The 16,423-nt window shown below is 38.5% G+C and overlaps 1 protein-coding gene and 1 non-coding gene across 6 annotated transcripts; one reads left to right on the top strand and one right to left on the bottom strand.

Moving 5' to 3' along the window:
* Positions 1-3,085: 3,085 nt before the first annotated feature.
* LOC138372438 (5S ribosomal RNA) lies at positions 3,086-3,204 on the top strand. Its single transcript, XR_011230872.1, has one exon. It is a non-coding gene; the product is annotated as a 5S ribosomal RNA (ribosomal RNA).
* A 2,567-nt stretch (positions 3,205-5,771) lies between these two features.
* On the bottom strand, positions 5,772-16,207 carry LOC123771950 (DNA/RNA-binding protein KIN17). Of its 5 annotated transcripts, XM_069337729.1 has the most exons (4): positions 16,100-16,192; positions 13,522-13,648; positions 10,772-10,874; positions 5,772-7,843 (listed from the first exon to the last, which is right to left on the bottom strand). In XM_069337729.1, exon 4 carries the CDS (start codon positions 7,827-7,829, stop codon positions 6,648-6,650), a length of 1,182 nt encoding a protein of 393 aa, XP_069193830.1. In that variant the 5' UTR covers positions 7,830-7,843; positions 10,772-10,874; positions 13,522-13,648; positions 16,100-16,192; the 3' UTR covers positions 5,772-6,647. The 5 variants fall into 5 exon arrangements, with proteins under 5 accessions (XP_069193830.1, XP_069193831.1, XP_069193829.1 ...); XM_069337730.1 differs by lacking the exon at positions 13,522-13,648 and having other exon boundaries at positions 16,100-16,199; XM_069337728.1 differs by lacking the exon at positions 10,772-10,874.
* Positions 16,208-16,423: the final 216 nt, after the last annotated feature.

The following is a 16,423-nucleotide window of genomic DNA, read 5'->3' on the forward strand; positions in this document are numbered from 1 at the left end:
CTTTCCCTGATCGTTTTGCCAATTCCTTTCTCCCACAAACACATACTTTTATTACCTCCTTCCTCCAAATCAATTCCCATACCTCTATCTACTAACAGTTTAAACCCAAACAAACACCTCTAACCACTTCTTCTAACGAGTTCGCAACAGCAACAACCCCAGCTCTCGATAGATGCACCCCATCACGAGCATACATTTCATTTCTTCCATAGAAGTGTTCCCAGTTGTCTATGAAAGATATTGCATTTGATTTGCAATATCTTTCCAGCCGGCAATTGACACCAAGTGCCCTCGATATCCATTCATTTCCCACTCCCTTTCTTGGAAGAATGCCACATATGATCGGGATTCCTCCCTTGCTCCTAACTAACTCTATGGCTGTTTTATACCTCTGAATCAGTTCCTCACTCCTGACTCGACCAACATCATTTCCTCCCACGCTAATGCAAATAATGGGATTGTTCCCATTACCAGCCATAATATCATTCATGTTGTTTATAATATCACCAATGCCAGCTCCGGGATAGCAAACCCTTAACCTGTTCCCCCTATCTCTAGCACAAAACGTTCTATCCAAATACCTTATCTGGGAATCTCCCACAACTAATGTTTGCTTAGGTACTTCCTTTACTTTCTGAGGGGCCTGCGCTTCCTTTCTCTTTGTTGCTTTCCCTTTTGCGCGATCCACAGTCTCTCCACAGCACTCGTCCTCCAAAACGTCAAATGAATTTGAAGTTGCTATGGCGTTTGAAGGCGGCTTTATCAAAGTCTTCTTAAGGCCCCTGTCTTTCGCAACTCTCCAAGACGAGGTCCCTTTACTGCTGGTCTCCTCCTTCGTTACTTCTCGTTGTTTTTTAAGCTGACGCACCTCCTCCCGCAGAGAGTCCAACTCTGTCCTCAGGGCTCCCACTAGAGTCACCAGGTCCTTCACTACAACTTCCATATTGCTAAGATAATATAACAACACTCAGGAGCTCCGGTTAACACAACCTCTGATACAATCAACCACAATACAACATCGCAATCCTTACCACTATCAACTGCCTCAACAATGCTAGAATAAAAAGATAACAAATTTGTTAAACATGAACGGCCATTTATAAAACCATGTTGCGACTCAATTATTAATTTATGTTTTTCAAGATGAAGACGAATTTTATTTGCTATTATAGATTCGAGTAACTTTCCCACAATAGACGTTAGGCTAATTGGTCGATAGTTAGACGCAAGTGATCTATCTCCTTTCTTAAAAACTGGTATCACATTAGCAACTTTCCAAAACTCCGGCACTCTGCCTGACTCTATTGATTTATTAAATATGGTTGACAGTGGGTCACAAAGCTCCTCTTTGCATTCTTTAAGCACCCTGGCAAACACTTCATCCGGCCCTGGGGATTTGTTTGGTTTGAGTTTTACTATTTGTTTAAGAACATCCTCCCTGGTAACTGTTAAACTCGTCAACCTGTCCTCGTCCCCACCCACATAGACTTGTTCGGCTGAAGGCATATTGTTAAGTTCCTCTTTAGTAAATACAGATACAAAATATTTATTAAAAATACTACTCATCTCTTCATCACTATCTGTTATTTGACCTGTCTCAGTTTTTAATGGACCTATCCTTTCCCTAGTCTTAGTACGATATAACTGAAAAAACCCTTTAGGATTTGTCTTTGCTTGCCCTGCTATGCGAACTTCATAGTTTCTTTTTGCTTTCCTTATCTCTTTTTTAACATTTCTAACCAGTTGTACGAATTCCTGTTCTAAAGTGACCTCCCCATTTTTAATCCTTTTGTACCAAGCTCTCTTTTTACCTATAAGGTTCTTCAAATTCTTTGTTATCCACTTTGGGTCATTAGTATTCGATCTATTCAATTTGTATGGTATACTACGTTCCTGTGCTTTGTTTAGAATATTCTTAAATAAGTTATATATTGAATCCACATCGAAATCCCCATTTAAGTCACCTATCGCTGGGTTCATGTCTCGCTCCAAGACCGGCCCACACCCCATACCCAAGACTTTCCAATCAATTTGACCCAAAAAATTTCTTAGGCTATTAAAATCAGCTTTTCGAAAATCTGGCACTTTAACAGAATTTATAGAATAGGAGCTGCCTCGTATGGGCCAATAGGCCTTCTGCAGTTACCTTTGTTCTTATGTTCTTATGTTCTTATCCTACGCTGGACACGTTCAAGTGAATTTATATCCATTCTATAATATGGCGACCAAAACTGAACTGCATAATCTAAATGGGGCCTAACTAGAGCAAGATATAGCTTGAGAACCACACCAGGTGTCTTGTTACTAACGCTGCGATTAATAAATCCAAGTGTCCGATTTGCCTTATTACGAACATTTATGCATTGATCCTTTTGTTTTAAATTCTTACTAATCATAACTCCCAGATCCCTTTCGCAATTCGACTTCGCAATCTCAACACCATCTAGCTCGTATCTTGTAACCCTATCATCATTACCTAACCTCAGAACTTTACATTTATCAGCATTAAACTGCATCTGCCAATCCTTCGACCATTTCAAAACCCTATCTAGATCAACTTGAAGTGATAGTGAGTCCTCCTCCGAATTAATTTCCCTACCGATTTTCGTATCATTGGCAAATTTGCAAATGTTGCTACTCAAACCTGAATCTAAATCATTTATATATATTATAAACAACAGAGGTCCCAGGACAGAGCCTTGAGGCACTCCACTTACAACATTTTCCCACTCTGATTTGACTCCATTTATACTAACTCTGTTTCCTTTGGAATAGCCATGCCCTAATCCAGCTTAATATAGCACCCCCAATACCATGAGCCTCTATCTTTTTAATCAGTCTTTCATGTGGCACTGTATCAAAAGCTTTGCTAAAGTCAAGGTATACAACATCGCAATCCTTACCACTATCAACTGCCTCAACTATGCTAGAATAAAAAAATAACAAATTTGTTAAACATGAACGGCCATTTATAAAACCATGTTGCGACTCAATTATTAATTTATGTTTTTCAAGATGAAGACGAATTTTATTTGCTATTATAGATTCGAGTAACTTTCCCACAATAGACGTTAGGCTAATTTATGCCAACGGCCATACCACGTTGAGAACACCGCTTCTCGTCCGATCAGCGAAGTTAAGCAACGTTGGGTTTGGTTAGTACTTGGATGGGTGACCGCCTGGGAACACCAAATGCTGTTGGCAATAATGTTTATGCCCGAAACGCTTTGCGTAATAGTGGCTTTAGGCATTGTATGTACTAGCTATACCTATAAGTTAAACAATCCTTGTAAATATTTATTGTATGTATGTACCTTACCTAAATAAAATTGTATTGTATTGTATTGTAATTGGCCGATAGTTAGACGCAAGTGATCTATCTCCTTTCTTAAAAACTGGTATCACATTAGCAACTTTCCAAAACTCTGGCACTCTGCCTGACTATTGATTTATTAAATATGATTGACAGTGGGTCACAAAGCTCCTCTTTGCATTCTTTAAGCACCCTGGCAAACACTTCATCCGGCCCTGGGGATTTGTTTGGTTTGAGTTTTACTATTTGTTTAAGAACATCCTCCCTGGTAACTGCTAAACTCGTCAACCTGTCCTCGTCCCCACCCACATAGACTTGTTCGGCTGAAGGCATAGTTCTCTATTTTCTACATTCATCCACGTTTCGGTAAGTGCAATAATATCTATTTTTTCTGTGCAGACAAGAGCATTTAATTCGTTAATTTTATTTCTTAGACTTCTACTGTTAGTGTAATATACCCTAAGTGAATTGTTATTTTGAGGCCCTTTTCTTTCCCTGATCATTTTGCCAATTCTTTTATCCCACGAACACATACTTTTATTACCTCCTTCCTCCAAATCAATTCCCATGCCACTATCTACTAACAGTTTAAACCCAAACAAACACCTCTAACCACTGGTTCCAACGAGTTCGCAACAGCAACAACCCCAGCCCTGGATAGATGCACCCCATCACGAGCATACATTTCATTTCTTCCATAGAAGTGTTCCCAGTTGTCTATGAAAGATATTGCATTTGATTTGCAATATCTTTCCAGCCGGCAATTGACACCAAGTGCCCTCGACATCCATTCATTTCCCACTCCCTTTCTTGGAAGAATGCCACATATGATCGGGATTCCTCCCTTGCTCTTAATTAATTCAATGGCTGTCCTGAATCTCTGTATTAGTTCCTCACTCCTAACTCGCCCAACATCATTACCCCCTGCACTAATACAAATAATAGGTTTGTTCCCATTTACCATCATAATATCATTCATGTTTCCAACAATATCACCAATTCCAGCTCCCGGATAGCAAACCCTTAATCTGTTCCCCCTATCTCTGGCACAAAACGTTCTGTCTAAATACCTCACCTGGGAATCTCCCACAACCAAAATTCGCTTCGGTACCTCCTTAACACTTTGGCGTACCCCCGCGCCACCCTTCAACTGTGCGATATGGGACCCAGGGTGTCATGGGAGCGCGCGTAAATTCTGAAAAGTGTATACTCTCTTCAACTTTGTCACCTTAATTCTCGTCCTACGAGATTAAATTTGGTATCATTGTGTTCGCAATAGAATTCTCTACAGCACTAAATGCATATAAACTCCAAAAGCCCGGCTAATTACCCGCAGCAAACAGAAAGTGCGAATGAGTTACCCAGGAGCGCGCAAACGCGATAAAATGTTTTCACTCTTTTCACTCTGGTCACCTCAATTTTTGTCCTAGGTCTTTCATTTTGGTCTCAATGGGTTCGCAATAGAATTCTCTAGAGGAACATTAGCATATAAAATAAAAAACCTGGTCACGCTCCAACCGCCGACGAGTTGAAGACGGAACACGCGTTAGCCGTGAGTGAGTGCTCAGACGCCTTCTAGCTACACTCCCAATTCCCTTCCTTTTCAAGCCTTTCTTTCGCAATTTTCCTCCTGGAAGGGCCTTGTTCATGATCACTATCCATCGTGGAGTAAGCGTAGATAGTTTCTAAAGCCGCAGTAAGAAATATAGCCACGAAAAATAGACTTAATGTTCACACGTTTGAGATGTGAGGGGAGGCGACATTGGTCACAACAGTGGAGCGAAAACAATGGGCCGACGGAGTGTGCCAAGCCACCTGAGGGCCACGAGGCTCAACAAAGAAAATGGGAAGAAATCGGCAAACATTTTAAAACAAGTCCCAAAAAAATCGGATAAAAACCTGATTTTTGGTGATTATTTAAAGTGGATGACGCAATGCTGCGTCATCCCTGGTATTACCGCCAGTAAACGGATGACGCAATGCTGCGTCATGCCCGGGCGAAAGTGTTAACTTTCAGAGCAGCTTGAGGGGCCTGCACTCCGCCGATCCTCGCTGGTTTCCGTTCCGAGTGAATAAGGTGTGGGACCACTCTGGCCTTCCACCGGAGTGCTTGTGGGTCATATGTAAACACTTGGACTGACTTCATTCTGTAGGCGCATCCAGATTTTCTGTGATTTCAGTAGAAATCCGGTTGACCTCAACAAGTCAGCGATGGTCCAGTGGTAGAGTATGTGGCTGATAATGCTGAGGTCGTAGGGTCACGCCACCTCACAGCCCTGGTGGATTTTCTCATTACAGTTTTATTATTATAATAAAAATATGACAGTTTTTTGTCAATTGAATGGTCTGTTTTCTTTGTTATTGAAGATAAGATTTACTTAATTAACAATAGCAGCTCTCAACAATGGTAACTCACTTCAACTGAAACCTATGTAATGTAGGTTATGGAAAATCTACATAACTTTAACATTTATTACCATTACCTAAAATATGTTACATTAAAAGTGTTAAGCAATAACTATTTAAAAATATACAAATTTAAATAAGATTTTGTAGCTTTATGTAAATTTAACAAGATCTTGCTATTTTTACTTAAATGTTTGTTAACCAAATATTTCTTATTTTTTCCTTATAAAGGACAATACACTACATTTGTTCAATTTTGTCATAACCAGCTAGAGTCACACATTTAGACATGGTACAAAAATGTAATACTGTATTTGTACAGAAAATCATTTTATTATAAAAGTCATAGAAAATTTACCTCTGTAGAGTATCCTAAATGTTTATAACTGATCAACAGCACAAAGCCATATTTATAAGCATTTTGACACGACAGAAGAAATATTTAACAGTGCTGTATAAACTATCTTTTTTTTTCTTTTTTCTTTTTTTTTGCAAAGCTATGAAAGGAAATTTGTGTCATAAATTTCTAACAATATTGTACTATGTAATTGATATATTAAAGAATTTATATCATAATTTGTCCATTAAATTGTAACTACAACCGTTCTTTTGGACCAATTGACGTGCTTCCTTATGACTCTCAGTCCGTAATTTAAACTCTCATTGGGAAATTATTTTGTCTAATGTGTACAATGTTACTGGACAACATTTGCATTTTATATTAAAACAAAATGACATAAAACTTAAGAAATTACCAAATAATTAAACAGACAACTCTGTTCACAGCAAATGTTTACTCACAAACTTCTAATTTCTAAACAAATAAAAATATAAAATTACTGTAATACAAATTGATAAATTCAAGTTATTTAGCCAATTTGGGCACCATCTACTCTTATCAGTTAACAACTTACATTCTACTTTCTAATCAAGAACTATATAATTTACTAAAATGTTCATATGGAACCTCGTTTATAATCTTGCCATCTTGTAGCTCTAAAGTGGCACTAAAGGACGCTTCTTGAATGCTTTTGAGCATAGCCTCTTGTCCCCGGTATCGACCTCCAACAATCTGTACTTTTCTGTTTATGGATGGGACTACAGTCTCTAAGTGTGCCTGGTCTAGTTTTAGTTTAGTTCCACATTCAAATAACTTCACTAAACCAGCATATTTATCAATTACTTCTCGAATAACCCCTTTTTGCTTGTAATATTTGGAACCTAAGTCTTTTGTAATCACTTTGACAACAATATTTTTGACCAACCAAGGACCTTCCTCAGACTGCGACTTTCCATCCAGCTGCCTTTTAGAATAAATTTCTTTGGATTTCTTCCCTCTCATCTCTTCTTCCATTATGTCATCTAAAGCTGTCCTCTTTTTAACATCCTTTTTTATTTTTTCTTGAATCTTTATCTTGCTAGTTGAAGGTGCCTTTAGCGCACTATTTCCTTCCAATTTTGGCTTAGCTGATTTACTTCCTCCTAACTTGATGTTGAGAGCTATAGTCTCCCCTTCATCACGTTGTAATTCCGTAAACTGAGTCTCACCATCCTCAGCCAGCTTTGAGCGTCCTAGTTCAATTTGTTTATTAATGAAATCTTGCATTCTTTCTTCCTCATCCTTCTCAAATTTTTCCCGTCTTTTCATCTGCTCTTGTCTTCTAATTGTCTCTGGATCTCGGTCAATATAAGCCACGTACCAACCTTTCTCGGTTTCATCCACTACACAGTGACCTTCACGACCAAGCCATTTAACAAAATCTGTCAGAGTTTCCCACTGCGTGGCATTCATGTGAATATGATGTCGATCATGAATATATTCCTGATATACGTTGTTGGCATGAACACGCTTTGTGCCAAATCGACGTTTAAGGAGACTGGTGTAACCATCCAAAAATTCCTGAGAGAAGCTATCCAGGTATTTATCAGGGTCCTCAGCAAAGAGAAGAAGTTGTCTTTGGTGACTTTCAGACATAGTGTGACATTTGAAGCCATTTTCATCCCGGCATTGTTTCTCGCACATCTGACAATACCACCGAAGCTTCTGCAAACCCTTCGCCTTCATCTTATTAGCCAAATCTTTTGGCGTACCTTTCTCTGCCTTCCCCATCTTGGCTCAGTATTCTGAAAGATTAAGAAAATCAAATAAAGAATCTATCAAAAGAATCTACTGGAGATATATATGATGCTTATCATCATTGTCACCATGAAAACAAGTACATTATAGGATATGCAAAAAAAGCACGGTGGCAGAGGACAAAAATTATTAACAGTACAATACTGTACAGAACTCTTATACAAGAATTTTTATGATATAAAAAAATTATAACCAAAATCTACATTAGAAAAACATAACACTTCATGGAACAAAATTTGTATTCTAAGCCTGAATGGATGTGATGAACAATTATCTGGCAACTAAGTGTAGCATTCGCCTTAGTACCGTCTTGTGTTCAATGCAAATGTGGCCTTATGTGCTTTAGCTTAACTTAAAATTTGCATAATACAATGCATTCTGTCAAACTGACTTGAACAAAACACACGACATAAGAGCACAATATGTGGAAAAAGTATAATACAGTATACTTTATTCCTGGTTAAATGGACTAATTGGAACCAAACCACATCAGGCCTGTTTAAAATTCCATTACATCTGGAGTTTGGTAAATTTCACAAATTTTCTACAATGATTTCAGCACAATACTGTTTTGCATACACTACACTGCAGTACTTTATGTACATTACTCTTAGCTAACAGTGCTGGTATTAATGCCTTAGTCCTTTGTTACAGTAAGACCACTCAAATTACATAACCAATTCCTTCTTTTCATAAACAGGAAATCTTTCTTTTCTTCTTTGCTCTTTCAGCCTGGGCAATATTGCTACTAGACATCATTCCTATTCTTCCTTATTCCAAATAACCATCTTGCACAAGGGCCAGCAGAAGCTGACACATTGGGGGCCTCTTAGAAGGTTGTGGTGAGCTCCATAGACTAACTCAGCCTTAACTGGTAATGCTGTGTGGGAGTGCCAGCTGAAATCAGCATTTGGGTCTAGTGCTGATTTCAGAGACTTAATCAGCATTTGGATTTAGTGCTAATTTCAGAGACTAAATCAGCATTTGGGTCTAGTGCTGATTTCAGAGACTAAATCAGCATTTGGGTCTAGTGCTGATTTCAGAGACTAAATCAGCCTCTGTGAGGCTGCACAAGGGCCAGCAGCCTTTGGCTAAATTAGCCTCTGTGAGACTGATGTAATCTCTGAAAGTCAGCTTCTAGGAGGGTTACCTTCTTCTCCAGAAACGTTTTGCTTCTCTGCTGGGAATTCACAGTCCAGTGAGATGGACGGGAAGATACACAGGTTCTTTTCCTACCACACCATTACTGGGACTTGCCATAAAAGGGCTGCCAAGACAAAGGAAGCCAGTTGCCTGCCAGCATTGGGTGATTTTCTATCTTAACTCGCCATTAATGGCGATAGGCAAAAGACCATACTAACGTGGACCACTGATGCACCAGCACCTCATCCAGGAGACCACAGCAAATACCCACACCCCTGAGAAAAGGTGAGCTGAACTAGCTTCAATCAAAACACATGGTGGAGCTGTTGGAAAGATATTCTCATTGCAGCTAACATCCACACAACTTTACTGGGAAGAGAAGGGGTAAAAATGATGAGACAGGAAGTAGGAAAAGTTTTCTGACATTCCTGGAAATGATCCAAAATAACTTGCTCATAGGCATGATGAGCCACACAGAAGTCCACCACCACCACATCCTGCAGCAGTGCACACAACTTGAATAAGACCTCAGCTGACAGCAAGACTGGCAAAGAAGCCAGAGTTTGCACCAATGACTGCAAAGGGGTCCCAGAGAACCCCTTAAAATTTTACACGAGCCTAGTGATCCACAGAGAGCAAAACTGTCATCAATTGAGGAGGCTGGTTGTAGAAGTACCATAATCTGACCTCATAGGAGAGGCAAGCCACAAATAATGCACCATTGAAAGGTTGGCACTTCATTTAGAAAGTGGCAGTGAATTCATATTCAAAGGAACCAGGATCTATTTCTCAGGCTGCGATGGTCCCAGGCTCACAACAAGAATACCTGTAACAGCAAGTCCTGCAAAGATTGCAAAGAATGCAGGCAGAAAACTGGAAACTTGCATAAGAGGGATGAATCTGGAGAAAAGCAGACATCCAGAAATGCACCTGACAGAGAACCAAGGAGGCACTTAGCTTGAGACCACTGAAACCCCAGAATCCTCTCATCACTCAGACACATAGGGACCAACATCAGAGCTCGCCAAACTAATGCAGCATCCTGGAAAAACAAGAGTGAGGAACTGAAAGGAAAGAATTGTGCTCCAAGCCCCTACACACCTTCCCTAGAGGAGATCTCGAGGCCGAGGCCTCAAACATAATCCTTGCTGTCACCTGCTGGCCATCATAGTTTTGGTGTTTTCACCAGGAAAAGAGGCTAGAAGGCTGAATGAAACATGGATTTACAGGCACAGAGTCCACTAGCTGCAACTGGAGAACCAGCTAGCCAAAGGAAGCATCTTGGCACAAAAAACAATGCCTCAATATCTTCCTCAAAAATGATAATAAAATAATTTGCCTCCATACCAGTTTCACAACACAAGGTGCTAGCTAAGCAGCAAATTGTGTTTCAAGATTCCTAAAGGCTACATTGATATTAAATTGTTGTAGGAATTTAATTGAAATGGCAGAATTAATGTATTCTAAATACAGAACGCTTCTTTCTTTTTCAAATTAAAGAAAGCCGTACAAGCAATTTGGCTGGCTTTATCAATAAATGACTTTGGGTATTTTGAGTTGAAGCCTAGCTTCAACTAATTTTAAATGGCCAAACTTTTCAACTTCAAATGGCACTAATTTTAACTTTGGTAGTACAGTACTTATAGTGACTTATAAATTTGGTAGTACAGTGGCACCTCGACTAACGATTGCCCCTACTTACAATAATTTCGAGTTACGATGTAAATTTCATCGAAAATGCAACTCGACATCCGATGGTGTCGTCGACTTACGATATTTGTTGGTACACGTTTGGGTCGACCGAGCGCGTGGTTTCCGGTCATGCGGCCGACCTGCCTCAGTTTACTACAGCTGCCCGCTTAGTGACGATCGCGCCTATAAGAAATTTCACTTTTGAGGTGATTTTATTTTGAACATTAAAGTAATTATTATATATCATGCCATGAGTCCCAGGAAAGTCAATGGTAAGGCTCAACATATGAGATCCCATGTAAGGATGACCATAGAGCAGAAACAAGAGATCATTCGTAAATATGAAGATGGTGTGCGGGTTGTTGAACTGACTAGGCAGTACAACAAATCTCAGTCAACGATATCCACCATACTGGCTAAGAAAAAGGACATTATGGGTGCTAAAGTGATGCATCATTACAGACAAATGTTAAAACGAAGGGAAAAACAAATGTCTCTTGACAAATTTGTGGTAAGACAAACAAGCACTGAACCACAACCAGGTCCTAGTGGTATTCAAGAAAAACGTAGGAGAGAGAGTACCCCAGAGAAAACATCACTGCCTGATGTGATAATGGAAGGGGACTCCCCTTCCAAACAGTAACAACTCTCCTCCTCCCCCCTCATCACCATCTTCCATATGCCATCAAGAGCCCTCCATAAAGGTAAGATAAACTTAGGTACTGTATTGTAGTTAGAAAAAACATTGTATTCAGTATAAAATGTATTTGTATGTTAATATTTTGGAGGGTGGGGAACGGATTAATTCAAATCCCTTTATTTCTTATGGGAAAAATCGCTTCGACTTACGACCCATCTCTGGGAACAGATTAGCATCGTAAGTCGAGGCTCCATTGTACTGTATTTATAGTGATGATAAGGACCATAGTACATACACAATACCGACATACAATGCAAATAGAAAGTAGAAATCGGACATATTAAATTTTGACAGACCGGAAAAGATTTTCTATTTAGGTTTCAAAGACAACTAAACTAATCTAACCTTCCTAGGCCTAATACACACTCTCTGATGCCTAATATAGTACATGTGTGTGCTATATTAGGCCTAGGAATATATATGTTTGATTTTTAGCTTCTTTTTTTGGACTGTAAAGTAAATAGAACAAAATTCTACTATCTAATTCCTTAGTACATGAATTAATTACCCAAGTGTAATTACCTAAGTGTAGATACAAAATGAGAGCTACGCTTGTGGTGTCCCGTCTTCCCAGCACTCTTTGTCATATAACGCTTTGAAATTACTGACGGTTTTGGCCTCCACCACCTTCTCACCGAACCTGTTCCAACCATCTACCACTCTGCTTACAAAAGTGAATTTTCTTATATTTCTCCGGCAGCTTTGTTTCATTAGTTTAAATCTATGACCTCTTGTTCTTGAAGTTCCGGATCTCAGGAATTCTTCCCTATCGATTTTATCGATTCCTGTTATTATTTTGTACGTAGTGCTCATATCGCCTCTTTTTCTTCTATCTTATAGTTTTTGTATATTTAATGCCTCTAACCTCTCCTCGTAGCTTTTGTTCTTCAGTTCTGGAGTGGCATGTACCTTATCCAGTTTGTTGATGTGCTTCTCAAGATATGGGCATCATACAACAGCTGCATATTCCAGCTTTGGTCTAACAAAAGTCGTGAACAATTTCTTTAGTATTTTGCCATCCATGTACAGTATTTAAAAGCAATTCTGAAGTTAGAAAGTGTAACATAGGCTCCTTGCACAATGTTCTTAATGTGGTCCTCAGGTGACAGTTTTCTATCTACAACCACCCCTAGATTCCCTTCTTTGTCAGAATTCTTTAAGAATTTCTCAAATAATTTATAGGTTGTGTGGGGTCTATGTTTTCCAATACCACATTCCATAACATGGCATTTATTCACATTAAATTCCATTTGCCAAGTGGTGTTCCATATACTTATTTTGTCCAGGTCTTCTTGAAGGTCATGACAATCATCTAGGATTCCTATCTTCCTATTATCTTAACATCATCAGCAAACATGTTCATATAATTCTGTATTTCATCTGGTAGATCGTTTATGTAGACAATGAACATTACCGGTGCAAGAACTGAACCCTGCGGTACTCCACTTGTGACATTCCTCCAAACCTATACATTGCCTCTGATTACGGCCCTTATTTTTCTATCAGTTAGGAAATTTTTCATCCATGTTAGAAGCTTACCTGTCATCCCTCCAATATGTTCCAGTTTCTAGAACAACCTCTTATGTGGAACTCTGTCAAAAACCTTTTTTAGGTCCAGATAGATGCAGTCAACCCAACTATCTCTTTCCTGTAAAATCTCTGTGGCTCGATCATAGAAACTGAGTAAATTCGTTACACAGGATCTTCCAGATCAAAAACCATAAGAAAAAAAATATTTGTACTATGGTACACATAGTTACAAAAAAGTACTATGTAAACAGGATGGGTTGATATATATATAGGGGTGCCACCTCTGGTGCAATTGTGGGGGACCCATAGCCTCGAAGTAGAAAATATAGAGTATTCAGAGAAGACCTTGTGGGTTCTCACTGAACAATTTAATAATTTCTTCTCCTACCACCTCTATTCTTATTTTTTATTATTAATTTTGTATATACTGTATACTGTATATATATATATTGAGTGACAGCACATCAGCCACGTGCTATCTGAACCCCTCAGGACTGAGATATATTGTGTTCGGATAAGTGGTTGGTCATCCTGAAATGCTAGGAGGAAAAAATTGAAAATTTTATTGCAGAAATTCAACAGTGTTTAGTTTGTACTCACCAAACAAGGGGCCTGACAGCTGAGTGGACAGTGCTTGGAATTCGTAGTCCTAAGGTTCCGAGTTCGATTCCCGGTGGAGGCAAAAACAAATAGGCCGAGTTTCTTTCACCCTGATGCTCCTGTTCACCTAGCAATAAATAAGTACCTGGGAGTTAGACAGCTGCTACAGGCTGCTTCCTGGGGATGTGTAACAAAAAGGAGGCCTGGTCGAGGAACGGGCCGCGGGGACGCTAAGTCCTGAAATCATCTCAAGATAACCCATATATGTTCTGATCTGCTTGTTATCAATGCTTCATCAACTATAATCTTCAAGTTATTTAGATAGAAAAGGTGGTAGTGGATGATGATAGTGTTGGGTTGACTGAAGTGGAGATTAATGGTGATGGGGTAACTTCAGCAGACTGCCTTTTGGCATGTACCTAATGTCATATCAGAGTTGAAAGCTTCTAAGCCATCTATTAGTGTATGAACACTGCCCAAGTGGCCCTGTGTACGGTCACTGGGTACACTTATTCCATCTTTATTGAACATTTTTATTCAGACTGCCTGCCCCACCAGTTCTCCAAACATTTTTATCCGAACAGCCCCCAATCAGATAACAGGCATTTTCGTATAGCAGGCATTTGTAAGCATGTGGCCAACTGTATATATATTTACCCCATATATGTATGTATGTATGTATGTATGTATGTATGTATGTATGTATGTATGTATGTATGTATGTATGTATGTATGTATGTGTGTGTGTATATATATATATATATATATATATATATATATATATATATATATATATATATATATATATACATACACTTAACTCTCGTGTTTAGGAGAGTTGTGCCTTAAGCATAGACACTGTGTCTTCCCATATTAACAGGGACTTGATGAAATTAACGTCTAAATGACCCCTCACTTGCTCTAGTGCTCTTGGGAGGTGGTGATCTTTGGTGTATTTAAATACTCCCAAATTACCATCTCTTTTAAGGGTCTGAGCGGGTGGTGGAGCGGGTTAAGGCGTACCTGTTATGCCAGTTGCTGGAAGGCTTCTGTGCTGGCTAGGGTTCGAGTCTCCTGGTGGGAAAGTGTTCTAAAGTTGTATATATATATATATATATATATATATATATATATATATATATATATATATATATATATATATATATATATATATATATATATATATATATATATATATATATGTATGTATTTATTTTATTTATTTATTTATTTTTGCTAAGGGTCTATTTTTACTACAATATTTACTATATTTAGAATTTGTATATTATCAGTCAGCAATTGTACTGCGGCATTCAAGTGAATCTCACAGTAGTGAATTCATCACAGAATGTACTTATGTTTTCATTGTTAAATATGCAGTATGAGATTAGATTTGGGTAGTTAGGTTAGGGAATGAAATTTCCTCGTATTATGAGAATATCATCAACTGCCAGCAAAACAGCTGCTGTTATTAAGTAAAACATATCAGTTAACTTCCTTTGCTCTCTTAGGCCTAATTCAAATATTTTCACAATTTTCACATCAACCAACAATGAAAATGATTGTTGACATATTAGATACAGGCCTTGAGTGCTGTGCTATTTGGAAACTTTAAATTAGGATGGCATAACTAACTTAATACACAATGAGCAGTAAATTATTAAATATTTGATTCTGGATCTAAATACCTGTAGTGCATTACCCAATAATCCTATATCCAACACATCCATAATACCCATGTTAGATTAGGTTTCTATATTCAGACACTTCTTTAATTAGGTCTCTGAAAGGGCTGAATTTTTCAACAGCAGCAGATATTAAAATATTATATAGAACTTTGTGTAACCATCAGAAAAATCAAATCATTTATACCTAGTGCCACTCTAACATTCAGTATTCATGGCAGTTTTATAGCAAAGCTGTGCTTGATCTAATTTTGTTAATAACAAGATTTAAGCATGAATGCCAATTGATAAGTTATTGAAGCCTCAATGAAGTGGTAGTAATTAATTAATTTCGTTGGGGGGGGCAGGCAGCCTGCATACATATATACATTACACTTATATTGAGGTCCTCCCAAAGGTCGAATTACGAACCCTCCCCTAGGATGCAACCCCACAACAGTTGCCTACTCCTGGGTACCTATTGACTGCTAGGTGAACAGATGCATCTAGTTAAAAGAAACGTGCCCAATCATTTCTGTCTTGCCTGGGATTCGAGACAGGGATTCCTGATTACGAATTGAGAACGACCCCGACTGTACTACCAGGACCCTAAAGTAGAGGTGAAACTCCCACCTCCTCTGAAACTCCCAATAAATCATATGCTAAATAACTGAGTAGTAAACCAGGGCCCTGGACAGAGATATAATATACATTTCAGGGCCAGACCTACCGGTGCAAAACCCACAGACATAAATTTGTCTCAAGGATCAAATGGAATTTTTGTAGTCATTCAGTTAACCCGCAGTTGCAGCCTCATTTCCGGCAAGCATTACCCGGTGTTCTGTTCATGACAAGACTAAAACACCCCTGATATGGCACTCTAGCTGAGAAACATATAATTAAGTGAAAAATACCTGAAGTTTAAAAATTATTTCAGAAGCTCGAGCTTTGCGATGATGATTCGAGGGAGTGTTTTGATAAATGTTATTGACCAGCACATGTGTGACTTCAGTGTATTTGTGAGATCATGTCCCTCTGGGTAACATTTAAATGTGGAATACAAATTATTTTATTAGTCAGTATGAGCTAATATCTGTATAATATACTTAATATAAATTTATATGAGTTTTCCTTTATTAACGCGTGACGTCATTCTCATAAATATTTATTTTGCTATGATGTGTTTAGAACCGAGAATTATATGTACGGGCAGCATAAAACATCCAGTAGACAGTGTG

Source organism: Procambarus clarkii, chromosome 38 (genome assembly GCF_040958095.1).
Source record: "Procambarus clarkii isolate CNS0578487 chromosome 38, FALCON_Pclarkii_2.0, whole genome shotgun sequence".
In the NCBI taxonomy this organism is placed as follows: Eukaryota; Metazoa; Arthropoda; class Malacostraca; order Decapoda; family Cambaridae; genus Procambarus; species Procambarus clarkii.

Coding starts and splice junctions, on each gene's coding strand:
- LOC123771950 (XM_045764788.2), bottom strand. CDS start 7,829: ATGGGGAAGGCAGAGAAAGGTACGCCAAAAGATTTGGCTAATAAGATG.